The sequence below is a fragment of the Monodon monoceros genome, unplaced genomic scaffold, assembly GCF_005190385.1.
Source record: "Monodon monoceros isolate NGI ecotype Baffin Bay Population unplaced genomic scaffold, NGI_Narwhal_1 Super_Scaffold_12, whole genome shotgun sequence".
NCBI lineage: Eukaryota > Metazoa > Chordata > Mammalia > Artiodactyla > Monodontidae > Monodon > Monodon monoceros.
In genome coordinates, this window is record NW_021703768.1 from 119,400,133 (window position 1) to 119,413,549 (window position 13,417).

Sequence of the window (13,417 nt, forward strand, 5' to 3'; positions counted from 1 at the left end):
AACACCGCGCGGGCGGGTGCGGGCGGAGCTTGTGCTGCGGACCTAGGCAGTGGCGTGGGTCCCGCCCCCTGGACCAGGCCCCGCCTCCGGACACCAATGATTGGGTTATAGCCGCGGAAGGGCCGTGCGTACCCGGGAGGCTCGGAGGTCTGATTGGCTTGGCTGGGATTAGGTCATTGCTAGCAGGTTAGTGCGGCCCGAACGCCGGCGGAGCGGCCCAGGCTGCTGTGAGAGGGCGCTCGAGGCTGCTGGAGAGCGAACAGGCGAAGGAGGCGGGGAGGAGGCGGCTGCACTCGCTCGACTTCTCGTTCCCTTCCCGGCGCCGCTGCGGGTCCGTCTCTGCGCTTCCTGCTCCCCGGCCGCTCGGTTGCGCGCCGCCGGAGCAGCCGCCCTTCGTTCGAGTCCCGGCTCGGTTCGGAAGTCGTGCGCGCCCGCGGACACCGCGCGCAGGGCTAGCCGGCGCCACACCTGTGGAGCCGGCGTCCGTCGCGGGTGCCGGCCGGGGTCCCGCCGCGTGCGTTCTCGGGGCTGCGGGCCGCCGGGGCCCCGGGGGAGGCGCGCCCCCCGGCTGGGCGCCGCAGACACCATGGGGCTGCCCGCGCTCGAATTCAGCGACTGCTGCCTCGACAGCCCGCACTTCCGAGAGACGCTCAAGTCACACGAAGCGGAGCTGGACAAGACCAACAAATTCATCAAGGAGCTCATCAAGGACGGGAAGTCACTCGTCAGCGCGCTCAAGAGTGAGTGCCCCCGAGCCTGGCGGGGACGGAGTTCGGGGGCGGGAGGGGCCGTCGGGAGGCGCTCAGCCCTGGGGGTCGCGTGTCCGGCTGGTTTTCTGCCCCCGGGCGCTGAGGGACGGGTGTAGATGCTTGTAGTGGGGCGGGAAGGATACGTAAAATGGGCGAACTAGCAACAAGACAGTGAGGGAAAAGATCCGTCGCCCGGCCGTTTGCGTTCCGGGGTGGCTGGGAGGAGACCGAGCGCGAGTGGCGCTCTGGGGCGCCGCGGCGGGTGTGCGCGGCACACAGGTGTCCTGGGAGTAGGACTGGAGTGCCTGGTGCGCCGCAGCCTGCTGGGAAACCCCTTCGCGTCCACGACTCCCGCTCCCTTGGGGAAGAGTTGCTCACCCCTGGGTGCCCAGCCTTGGGAATGGAGTGGGCCCCGCCAAGGGGGCGCTGCCTCCCCTCGGAAAAAGGCGGGTTGTGCCTTCTTCGCTCCCTGGGCGCAGCGCCAGCCTGCTCAGGGCCGCTGGGTTTCTCCGAAAGGCACAGCTGCTGCCCAGAGAAGGGGTGGGTGGGATGGTCGGTCAGCTCGAGATTCTCTGGAGTACTGGCAGCCTGTACCTCCCAGATCTAGAATCAGGGTCACGTACGTGTGCAGGTTCTGATTCTTGTGTTTAGCAGAAGGTGATAAGGGTGGGAGTACAGAATCAGAGTGTTCCTTTACTCTAAACTGTGGGCGAGGGTTTAAAAATAGAACGAACATATCCTTTCCCTCTCCCGCTCCCTCGCTCCCCTTTTTACCTCTCCCAATATCCTGGAAAACTCAAAAGTCTGAGAAGGAATGTCCTCGGTCCTCACTCAGAAAGGAGAAGTTTAAACTCATCCTTATAGATCCTCAAACCTTTTGTAAAACAATTTTTGCAAATTTCCCTTTGGCAGGGGAGAAATGAGTTTTGCATTCTGTGTATGATTTGCCTTGTCTTCTGCAGAGCCAGGGAATGTCTCCTTCTGGCCAAACAGGAGTGCTCTAGGGAAGAGCGCCTTGGATTGTTGAGATCTTTTTTTGGGTGCCTTTTCAGTCTACCCATTTAAAATTAGTTTGGTCCATCTTTTAGTTTTGAGAATCAGGAAAAAAGGCAGAGAGTGGAATTGTCTTTGACTTTTCCTTTCTCTGTGATGGATTTCTTAATAGGTGGTATCTTTCAGCTAAGAAAGCTTGCATTGGCAGAGTGGGGCCCTAGCTGTGAGAATTGTCCCCAAGCCTCTATAAAGGAGGTGTAAAGTCAAGTGCCTGAGGTGTCATTTTGTGAGCCTGTTGCTTTTAAAAATGAAGAGGGAGACAGTGGAGCCCCAGGGCAGCAAGTGCCAGTGTTTCGGGGGTGAAATAAACATGGAACTTTGATGTGATAAGGCTCCTCAGAAGCAGGGTCTCTGCTGGAGGCTGTGACCTGAAGCATATGAACAGACTCTTCTTTTGTCAATGACCAGGACCATCGTTGGTTCAGGGAATATGTGACCCTGGTTTGGAGTAAGTTAGGGGCCCACTTATAGGTTGGGCCTATGAATTTAAAAAAAAAATTTTTTTTTGCGGTACGCGGGCCTCTCCCGTTGTGGAGCACGGGCTCCAGACGCGCAGGCTCAGCGGCCATGGCTCATGGGCCCAGCCGCTCCGTGGCATGTGGGATCTTCCTGGACCGGGGCACTAACCCGTGTCCCCGGCATTGGCAGGCGGACTCTCAACCACTGTGCCACGAGGGAAGCCCCGGGCCCATGAATTTTGAGTGACTCTCAGGCTGGCTTTAACTGGGCCTCTGCTTTATTCAGCAAACATTTAGAGTGTTTTCTGTGTGTTAGATATTGCCCCAGGCACTGAAGTAGTAGTGACAGTTCTGCTGCCCCTGTGGTTGTAAAGACTTACTCCATGCCAGGCACTGCTTCAGCCACAAATTATCTCATGTACTGTTACTCATTTTACAAATGAGAAAACAGACTTGGAGAAATCACTAGCGCAGAGCCACCCTGCTCTAACGGCAGGGTGGTTTTTGAGCCTCCACATGGTCTGAGCCAGAGCTGGAGTTCCTGCTGATGCTGAGCTCTTAATTCTGCCCCATCCCTCTTGCCCAGGATGGACCCCCTGGACCAAGCCTGTTGGAATCTGGACTTGCATTTTGTATCTCAGCCTTGAGTCTGAGGAGGATGCATTTGTGTGACTGGCAGTTTATTTGCCTGCTGCTGTTCTTTTGGGGGGTGGGGAGGGCATGTAAGAATTTTTTGAGTAGGAGGAAACAGTGTAGTGATAAAATTAAAGAGTTATTCAAATTGGCTAGTGGAATGGACCAGCTCTGTAACTTGGGGGAGAACTAGGTGTTCTAATCTCTTAACATCCAGCTCTATTTCTAACTATACTCTTCTTACTACTGCTTGAACAGGTCGTGTGACCTCTTAAAAAGGGTACAGGTGATTACTATTTACCAGACTTCGGGCATTGTGTTGTTGTTAGGTGCTTCTTGCATTGTATATTACTATATTAGTGTTTGTGTATTCATTTTCTTTGGATCATCTTTATCACTACTGTAAATGTAAAGCCAGTGTTTTAAAAAATACGTACATAAAAATAAATACGTAATTGTGTAAGTAACACTGGTTTAGATGATTTATAGGCTTTTCCAGCTCTAAAATTTTATGGTTTTATTTTGTAATTAATTTTCACAGATCTTTGGGTTAAGGTTTCCATTGTGTGTTAATCTGAGACAATAAAACTGGGATTGCTGAAGTTCAGCTAGATCATTATTCTTGCTACTTCCACTTTATGAAGGAGGAAACTGAAGCTCAGAGAGATTAGTAACCTGCCCAAGGCGTCACAGCAATTAAGTTGTCTGATTCCAGAGCCTGTGCACTTAACTCTGAAGCAAAACCGTAGGTCTGTTGTCTCTTGATTCCCCTTGATAATCTGATAAACAAATGAACTCCTTGAAGTCTTTCCCTGGAGTTCAAACCTCTGGGCTGGACACATGGAAGATAAGCAATAAAATAATTTGGGACCTACATTTCAAAAAATCCTGCTTTTGGAGAAAGTTCTTGTTTGATGTGGTGACTCCGAGTCACTTTTTTCTGTGCTGATTTGTCCAGGCCTTTTCTTTGGGCACTCTTTCCTCGACTTGATTAATCTGTGTCTCAGTCAAGAGGATTCTGTGTGTTTTAGTCCTTTTTTCTTTCTGTAAAGATGATAGAGGCGGGTGATGAAGTTCAGACTTGTAGAATTAAGAGTTTTAGGATTTTCTGTGTTTCATTCTTGACACCATCACCTACTGATTGACTCTGGGTGAGTCACTAAGCCTGAGCTCCTCCTGTGTAAAATGGGAGTAGCCACTCTGACCTCCTAGGGTTGCTGTGAGCACAAAATGAAACAGTGCATGTAAAGAAAGCACTTAGCTTGAAGCCTGGTGCATAGCATTGCTCTATTAATGATAGCTGTTATGATCTTCCAGCGTTCAGGGTTGTCAAGACTTGGAGCAAGAGTCACTAAGAGCAGAATTGTCCATCCAAATGAACAGTTTTTTGATTTGGATGCAAGGAGTTAGGCCCATGCCTTCTTCACGCCAGTTGTTGGTAACTTACACAGTTGTGTATGTATTAACCACTGGTGGGAAGAAGCCTGGTAATCCTATTTGTATAAAGTCATGGTTATGACAAAAAAGCCCCACAGGTTAAAGACAAAAAATAAAAAGTCTCTCAACATCTCTGTTGTTCCTAATATTCTGATAGCTTAAATTTTCCATCTTCTTGCTAGATTAACCCCTCTACCCCCCCCCCCCCCACCCACACACACACCCATCCAGTGGCTGAGCTGGCTGCCTCTCTTTGCCTTGCAGGAAAAGCTTGCAGAATGCACTGGACTTCATGTCTGGCTGTCTCATGGACTCGATGGCAAACCAAATGTAGTTTCACAGAACTGAAAGTGAATTAGGCTGTTGGTTTTGAGAGGTGATGTGGGTTTTCAGGAGCTGTGTTTCTTTCCACCTTCAGAGTTGGTTTATGGACTTACTGCTGGGGATATACCCCTTTAATTTTGACTTCTTTCTGAGACAGAGTGAGTTCTCTTATTTTGATAGTCTTAGGTGGGAGGAGTGGGGCAGGAATGCACATTTTAGAATATCTTTATTGAGATATAATTTGCCTTAGTATACTGTTCACTCACTTAAAGCATCCAGTTCAATGGTTTTTAGTACATTCGCAGAGCTGTACAGCTATCACCACAGTCAGTCTTAGAACATTTTCATTGCCCCCAAAAGAAATCCCGTTCCCATAAGCAGTTATTCCTCACCATTTGCTCCCAACTCCTCCTTCCCCATCCTCCCACCCTCCAGCCCTAGTCAACCACTAATGTATTTTCTGTCTCTATGGATTTGCCTCTTCTGGATATCAGAAGTGTAATTTTAATGGTTTTGTCTTAGATGGTGGTGGGCATCTTGAGGCACAGTTTTCTTGATTGGAATTTCAGGTGGGAAACTTTGAACCCATAAGCTGCTCTTCTTCAGTGGGGTTTAAGTAGAGGTGGAGTCCCAAAGACTGAACCATGTCCTAGGGAAAACCCAGGTGTCTCATGAGGTGGAGGGGATGGATTCATTCTAGTTCATGGTACTTTGAAGGACGCAGGGGAGACTACCGAAACAAGACCAAGGATCCAACCCCTTCTGTCAGTGAGCTTTTCAGTCAAGTTGGGGCAGGGTGTGTGATACTGAAAAAAGCCTTGGTAACCTGCCGGGAGACACGTTTTTTTTTTTTTTTTTTTTACAAAAAACTATGAGACCATAGTTTTCATGAGACTTTTTGGGGATGACCTGCCTTTTTCATTGTATTCGTGGAGGTTAGTAATTCTGACCTGCATCACATCTCCAAGGCAACCACAGAGAATTTTAACAGAAATAAGTAGCTTTATAAGAATGCCAGCAAAAACCACAATAAATTTTAGCTGCTGTTTGTCTGTCAATAATCAAATCTTAAATTCAATGGACATTTATCTTTTAACAGAAATAGAGTTGTATAAATCTGTAGTCATAACTATATATACAAAGCAAAATTCTGTATTTTGGAACTTGAACCCTAGGCATAGAGACAGATAAAAAGTCTGATGTACTTAAGTGAGATCACCCTTATAAGATTTTTTGCTAAGGCATGAAGAAAGAATATTTAGGTAGTGCATTACTTAAGGAAAAAAAAAGATGAGATCTAAATAGTTTTAATAATATCTGCTAGAGGGCATTCATGAGGCTCAATAGGGACCCTAAACTCACATTACAGGAAAAAAAAAAGGAAAAATTATATCTATATTCTTATATAGTGCAAGCTGTCATTAATTGCCATAATCTAAATGCCCAGTCTGACAGATGTGTTCCAGAAAAAGCATGTCTGTCTTAAATGTTTCAGAAATCTTCTCTGGTCCTGGGTTGATAACCACTCATCTCCACGGATAATGCCACATTTCAGAGTGGTCTGGATTCTGGACATTAGTAATCCTAGTGGGCATTGACATAACATTCTCTTTATAGCAGTCCTTCCACAAGATGCCTTCCAAGAATGCATTTATATATGGCTCCAGCCCTTTTATGTAGATAGGGAACACATCAGTATTGAGTTCATTTAAGAAGTGGACTCGGAGGAGTTAACTTGGAGCCCATAATACGCAGCCTGAGGAGACCCAGGTCTGGGGAGCAGAGTGCAGTGCAAGGAGCCAGGCCTCTGTTATCAGGCAGATCTGATGTCTAGTCCGAGCTCTACCACATATACGCTGTAAGACCTTGGGGGCACTGTCAGTTTCCTCAGCAAACAAACAAGCAAACAGAAAACCTGAAACCTCGCCAGCAGCTCTTGTTTATTGAACACTCACCAAGGGCCCGGCCCTATGCTAAGTGCACACATTGTCTCGTGAGTCTTCATACCTCTGTCCGGTGGGATGAATACTTATTTGTGTGCACGTTACAGTTTGGGTAACTTGTCTAAGGACACACAGCTAGGCAGTTGTGCAACCAAGTTTTGAAGCTGACCGTGGACTGGAGGGCCTTCTCTTGAACATGACCCTTCAGTGCTTCAGTAGACACGCTGGCAGTGAAGATGCAAATTGTTCGGAGATCTAGACACTAGAAAGAAGAAACATGCAGCAGGTGCTAGATTAAGTGAGAATATTGTCCCCGTTGTTTTTCAGACTCTGAGTCCTGAGTAGCAAAGAATAGCTAAGATTCTGTATTGTGCTCTGAAGTTTTGTGTTTCTCTCTTCATCATATGATTAAAGAGCCATTGTAGGCTGGTGAGACAAATGAGGGCGTCTGATTATCTCTTGGCTTTTTGAAGCAGTAGAGTTGCTCTTTGGGGGTAGTAGCACTGATTACCAATGACTCTCTCTCTTTTTAAATATTTTTTAGAAAATGCATACGTTCCTAGCATTCATTTATTTTTTTAATTAAAAAATTAAAAAATTGAGATGTAAATGACACATTTTAGATGTTAGATGTACAACATAATGATTCGCTATTTGTATATAATATGAAATGATCGCTGCAGTATGTCTAGTTAACATCTGTCACCATACATAATTACGAATTCTTTTTCTTGAGAACTTTTAAGATCTACTCTCTTAGCAGCTTTCAAATATACAGTTATAGTACTATTAACTATAGTCACCATGCTGTACATCACATCCTATGACTTATTTATTTTATAACTGAAAGTTATTCTCTTTTAACTGGGTAATAAAGCATTGAACATGGAGGCCAAAAACTTGTTCTTGAGTCTGATTTGTTAAGATAAATAGTTCATCCTCTTTGCTCATTAAAACAAGAGTAAAAAAAAAATCAACATCAAGAGTTGTGTGCTTAGAGCATGTCACCCTTTTATACTTCTTTAGGACTTGGTGTAGGCTTTTTATAGTAGTGAGGTGAGTCCTTCATTAATGGTATAAATTCCCAAAGCCTGTTCAGTGCCAACCTGCTTTGTTTAGGAGTAATTATATTACTCACAGAATCCTAATGGAACAAATGCTTATGGAGTTAGGTAGCAAAAAGTTTTTTCTCAGCTCCTTTGCTTTGCTTTAGCACCTTTCAAATAAAAGAAAAAAAAAAGGCATTTCCTAATTATTTGTAAACGGTGGTAATTTGCAGTACTGACATTTGGAGTATTTCTCATACAAATATAAACAACGGCAAATTATATCCAAACAAGATTTTGTAGTTTTTATATAACACTGGCTTTAAAAAAAGTCCTTCCACTTCAATCCAATTATTCTGTTCTCAATTGGATTAAATAAATTGCATCTAATCTGTTGCACTCAGCACACTGATTGAGGCTTAAGTTCTCCCCTCCCTCCTTTTTTAAAAAATATAATTAATAGACTTTATTTTTTAGAGACGTTTTTAGGTTTACAGAACAATTGAGTGGAATGTATAGAGAGTTCCCATAGAGTCCCTCACACCCTTTCCTCTCAGGTGGTACATTTGTTACAAAAGTTATATAGTGTTATAACTAAAGTCCATTGTTTACATTAGGGTTCACTCTTTGTGTTGTATATTCTATGAGTTTTGACAAACGTATAATAATGTGTGTTGGCCATTACAGTATAATGCAGAATAATTTCAACCCTTGAAATACATGTCTTTGTGCAGACATGTGTTTTCATTTCTTATTTCATTTCCTACCTAGGAGTAGAATTGCTCGGATGTATGAATAAACTTATGTTTAATTTTTTTTTTTTGCGGTACGCGGGCCTCTCACTGTTGTGGCCTCTCCCGTTGCAGAGCACAGGCTCCGGACTCGCAGGCTCAGCGGCCATGGCTCACGGGCCCAGCCGCTCTGTGGCATGTGGGATCTTCCCGGACTGGGGCACGAACCCGTTTCCCCTGCATCGGCAGGCGGACTCTCAACCACTGTGCCACCAGGGAAGCCCATTATGTTTAATTTTTTAAAAAACCTGCCGAAAGGTTTTCTGCAGCAGAGGCATCCTTTAAAATTCCCACCAGGATCGTCTGAGGGTTTCAATTTTTCCACATCATCACCAGTACTTGTTACTGTCTGTCTTTTTGATTGTAGCTATCCTAGTGAGCGTGAAGTGATATCTCTTGGTTTTAATTTGCATTTCCACGATGACTAACGATGATGAGCATACCTTCATATGATTAAGGGCCATTGGTGCATTTTCTTTGCTGACGTGTCTATTCAGATCTTTTTGTTGGGCACTATTTTATACCTTGGATTTTTTTTTTTACCCTTTTACTTTGTCCCATACAACTTTTTTTTTTTTTTTTTAGTCCCATAAAACTTTTGATGATTAAGTGAACACCACTCCCCTCGGTAGATTTTCTCTATTTGCCCTCATTTGAGGACTTTCTGCTTCCATTTGCCTCAACCTCAGATGCACTTGACTGATCAGTTTCACATTCCAGGGCTTGGAAGGTGATTCTGACACTGCTGTGGTTCAGATCTCTGCTCCAGCTAGGCCAGCCAGCATCCCTCTGGGCAGAGGCCTCAGGCTGAACTTCCTAGTGCTGGCCAGTGTAAGCTAATGATCACAAACCCCAGGAATTGACCACATGAGAATGGGTCAGGGAGGAACCATTATCACCACCAAGCTATTGGGGAAAGCAATTCATGAAGGTGACTTTGCTACCCTGTTTAGGCCATTGCATTTTTAAAAGTTAGCCAAAGGAGGGATGCCAGTATGAAGCTAACAAAGTGGATTTTCTAGATTAAATTTCTGACTGACCCTAGTTTCAATTTTTAAAATTATAACCCAGTATGTTCCAAATTATATATCTTAGGCCACCAGAGGAAGGCTTTCATTTCAAATATGGAGCTTTGCTCCACTCTTACTGTGTCCTCCAAGCCCTAGCCTAGAGTAAGGGCTTTTAAGGTGGTGGTAACAGGTGCAGAATTCGTGAGGCGGGAGAGATCATGGGGTGTCTGAGGACTAGCAGGGAGGCCAGTGTAGCTGGAGCAGAGTGATGGCAAATGAACAGGGAGAGAGGTCAGGAGCCAGGTCCTAGAGGTCTTGAGTCCCAGAAAGGACTTTGGGTTTCATTCTAAGTGTGATGGGAAGCCAGGAGGAGGTTGTGACATCATCCTGCTTGTGTTTTTAAGAGATTATGGGGGCCACTGTGTGGAGAATAATTTAGTGGGGCAAGAATGGAGGCAAGGAGAGCAGTTAGAAGGCTGTTATAATAGGTGAAGTAAGAGGCAATGGCACCTTGGGCTAGGGTGGCAGCACTGGAGATGGTGGTCAGATTCTGGGTGTTTTTGGAAGTAGAGCCCACAGATTTGCTATTTGATTGGATTTGGGCTTTGAGAATAAAAGTCAAGAATGATTAGGGACTTCCCTGGCAGTCTAGTGGTTAATACTTCACCTTCCAATGCAGGGGGTGTGGGTTCGATCCTTGGTTGGGGAGCTAAGATCTCTCATGCCTCAGGGCCAAAACACCAAAACATAAAACAGCAGCAATATTGTAACAAATTTGATAAAGACTTTAAAAATGGTCCACATCAAAAAATCTTAAAAAAAAAAAAAAAAGAATGATTCCAATGTTTTTAGCTGGAGCAATTATGTGAATGATAGCGCTATTTTCTGAAATAAAGATGACTTGGGAAGGATTAGTTTTGGAGGTAAAATGGACAGTATGAATGGATGACCTAATCTTACAGTGCAAAGACAAAAAAATTCATGTACGCAGTTCATGAATACGTTCTCATAAAAGAATCACAGAGTGTGGAACTATACAGAGTAAAGCACCCTTTTGCCCGAGTTAACCAGTGGTGTGCTTTTTTTCTTGTCCTTTTCCTGTGCATATTTTTTTTTTCTTAGGGGGGGTTATAGAATATGAATTATTCTGTGTTTTGCTTTTCTGGTTGAGACTCTCTTTTAGAGATCTTCCATGTCAGTACACATACACAGTGTATTCTTTTTAATGCCTGCAGAGAGCTCTGCTATGTGGAGATACCATAGCTTATTTACCCCGTCTCCTGTTGAGGGATATTTGGATTGCCTCAGCATAGAAGGTGCTGCAGTGATTATTTGCACACCCACCTTTGTGTGTGGGTCCTAGGAGTTCCATGGGATAGATTCCTCAAGGTGGAGTTGTTGCCAGCCTCCATTTTTTAAAGCTCTTTGACATCGACTGTTTAGGTCCTTGCATCCCTGAACAAGCCCTTCTGTTAGGCACTGACACGGATTCTAAAGGAACCGGGGGTGGGCGGGGGGGGGGGGGGAGAGAGAGAGAGAGAGAGAGAGAGATTACAGTTAATCGGCTGTGTCCTAATTAGCCTTGGACCTGTCCGAAATCCTTTCTGAGCTGCAAGTTCTTACAGATAAAATGGGAGATGGGATGTGGCTTTGCCCATATATAATAGGCCATTCTGACCTCAAATTTCAGGGAAATCACATTTGGTAGGGTGAGGAAAATAGCCTTAGTGGCCAAAGGAATATTTACAAATTATAGTCACTGGGGTTTACACATTTTTGTAGAAACCCAGAGTGGAGAAAGAGAGGAAATAGTAAGGAAAACAGCTTGGCAGTGTGGGCCAGAAGCTGTCACGGTGTGTTTATATCTGGCTCATTTCACCTTGGTTCGAAGGCACAGAATGCTACAGAGGGTGAGCTTGGAGACTGGGCAGTACTTACTATATTTAGAAAGAGGAGATTCCTGGGGCTGGGGGTGTCCGTGTGTGTGTGTGTGTGTGTGTGTGTGTGTGTTTTCTTTGCCAGATGGACAAAGGGTTGAGGGGCTTGGGAATTCTGGATTAAACCTTGTTAACTGGCTGGCTTCTCTGGGCCAAGCCAGTAGCTAAGATTTGACTCCTGCTGCTGCCACACAGGAAAAGCCAAAATGAACCCCATTTTACATGGTTTGTAAAACCACCACAGGTAGGTTTCAAAGCTCATCTGATCTTGCTATCAAATGTGCTTTTAAGTTTATTCCAGGCTGATTTGAACACTTTGAAAATATGAACTGGCTTCTCCCGTGAGACTTTAGATAGATTTCCAGGCAGATTGAGTTGAACTTGAGGCTGTTTCTGTGCCACAGAGACTGTCAGGCAGATAGGACCCAAACCGTAACAGATTCCTGACTGCACATCTCACTATTACACTTGTGGGTCAGGTGTAGAAGATGATTATCAGTTGAGCAAATGAAACAAAATTAAAAAGCATTTTTATTTTAATTCATACCTGTGTTTCTTTTTTGAAAGTTTATGTCAGTAATACCTATAAATAGTACACAATTTAGAGGGGACAAGAAGGAATGTTAGCATCCTCAAATTTCTCCTGTCTCCAAATCCTTAGTTGTTCTACTGCAGGCAACATTTTACCCATTCTTGAATATTTTTCAGATATAATTTATGCATGTGCCAGCAAATACAGATTTATATATTTCTCCAGTAGCATACCATATGCACTGTTTTGCATATTTTTGCATTTTGCACGATTTTAATGTATTTTGAATATTGTTCAACATTGGTACGAATAGAGCAAATTCATTTTTAGCATCGCATTGTATTGCACTGGATGGACATAACATAGTTTATTTAATCAGTCCCCAAATAGTAGACATTTAGATGATTTCCAACCTTTTACCATTATAAGCAATGCTGCTGTGAACCTCCTGGTACCTGTCATGGGCATATGAGTGAGTAGATCTGTAGGATGCATTCTAGAAATGGAACTGCTGGGCCAGAGGGTATGTACATTTTTCATTTCAATGAATATCTCATAGGAGTGTTTCTGAAAAGCTCTGAGTGAACTGAATTTTATAAATCACATTTTAGAGTAGAAAGGAAACTCACTATTTGGTTTATTATAGGGTAGCGTCTGTAATAAAACAACAGTTAGAATTTTCTCCATTTCCTACTCCCCAGTTTGTATGTACTGTTCATTCTGGGATGAGGAGTCACAACAAAGTCATTCCCTAAAATGAGACAGAGCTGGATTGGGGATCACTTGCATGCGGGGCTCCAGAGAGCTTGTTTGTGGTTCTAGTGAGGGTGCTGTTGAGTTTTTATCTTTGTGCAGTGTGCGCATTATTTCGGAAGTTTGGCAGGTGTAAAGGAGGGCAGTCTCCCACCTTTGGTGACTGGAGACCGTGACTTTGGGCCAGTAGGCACACCTTGTCTGTCTGCGAAGCTTCTCTGGGGAGTGGCGAGGGAGCTGGGCGCTTTTGTCCTTCTCTCTTCTGGCTGCCTCTTCGGCAGAGCTTAGCCCTTCCCCGGTGGAAGGCATGTGTTGGCTGTGGTCTCTATTCCTGTGCCTGGGACTGCTCATGTTGGGGTGGAAGGCTCCTGGTAGTGGAGTTCTGGGACAGGGCAGGCATAGTCCCTGCTCTTCAGGAGGCCAGGGGAGAACAGACAGTCCACAGTACAATGATTCCTATCAGTTTAAAAGGGTCTCTGGGGGAGGGAGCAGAGAACTTGGGGAGAGGCAAGTGAAGACATCAAGTCCAAGGAAACAGTGTTCCTAACCATCAGTCTTTTAAAACCACCTAGGTTATTTCTGCCCCACCTTTACCACATGTATTTATTTTGAAAGGGTCTACTCATTAAAAATTATGTTTATTTCAAACGGGAACTTTATAGCATTCTGAAATCATAGGTTTGATGTGGTTAGCAATATATTTTTTTCTAGAATATCTTTAAATAGTCATTAAATCATAATCATTAAATTG

At 44.5% G+C, this 13,417-nt stretch overlaps 1 protein-coding gene across 3 annotated transcripts in view; it reads left to right on the forward strand.

Annotated features, from left to right (window-relative positions):
* The first annotated feature begins 235 nt into the window (after nt 1-235).
* Nucleotides 236-13,417, forward strand: part of ARHGAP26 (Rho GTPase activating protein 26) — a 485,730-nt gene continuing 472,548 nt past the window's right edge. Inside the window, exon 1 of one of the 3 annotated variants that reach the window (XM_029215618.1) lies at nt 236-740. In XM_029215618.1, coding sequence (XP_029071451.1) covers nt 587-740 — 154 coding nt within the window. In that variant the 5' untranslated portion in view covers nt 236-586. The remainder of the gene's footprint in view (nt 741-13,417) is intronic. The other 2 variants (XM_029215622.1, XM_029215620.1) reach the window with 2 other exon arrangements.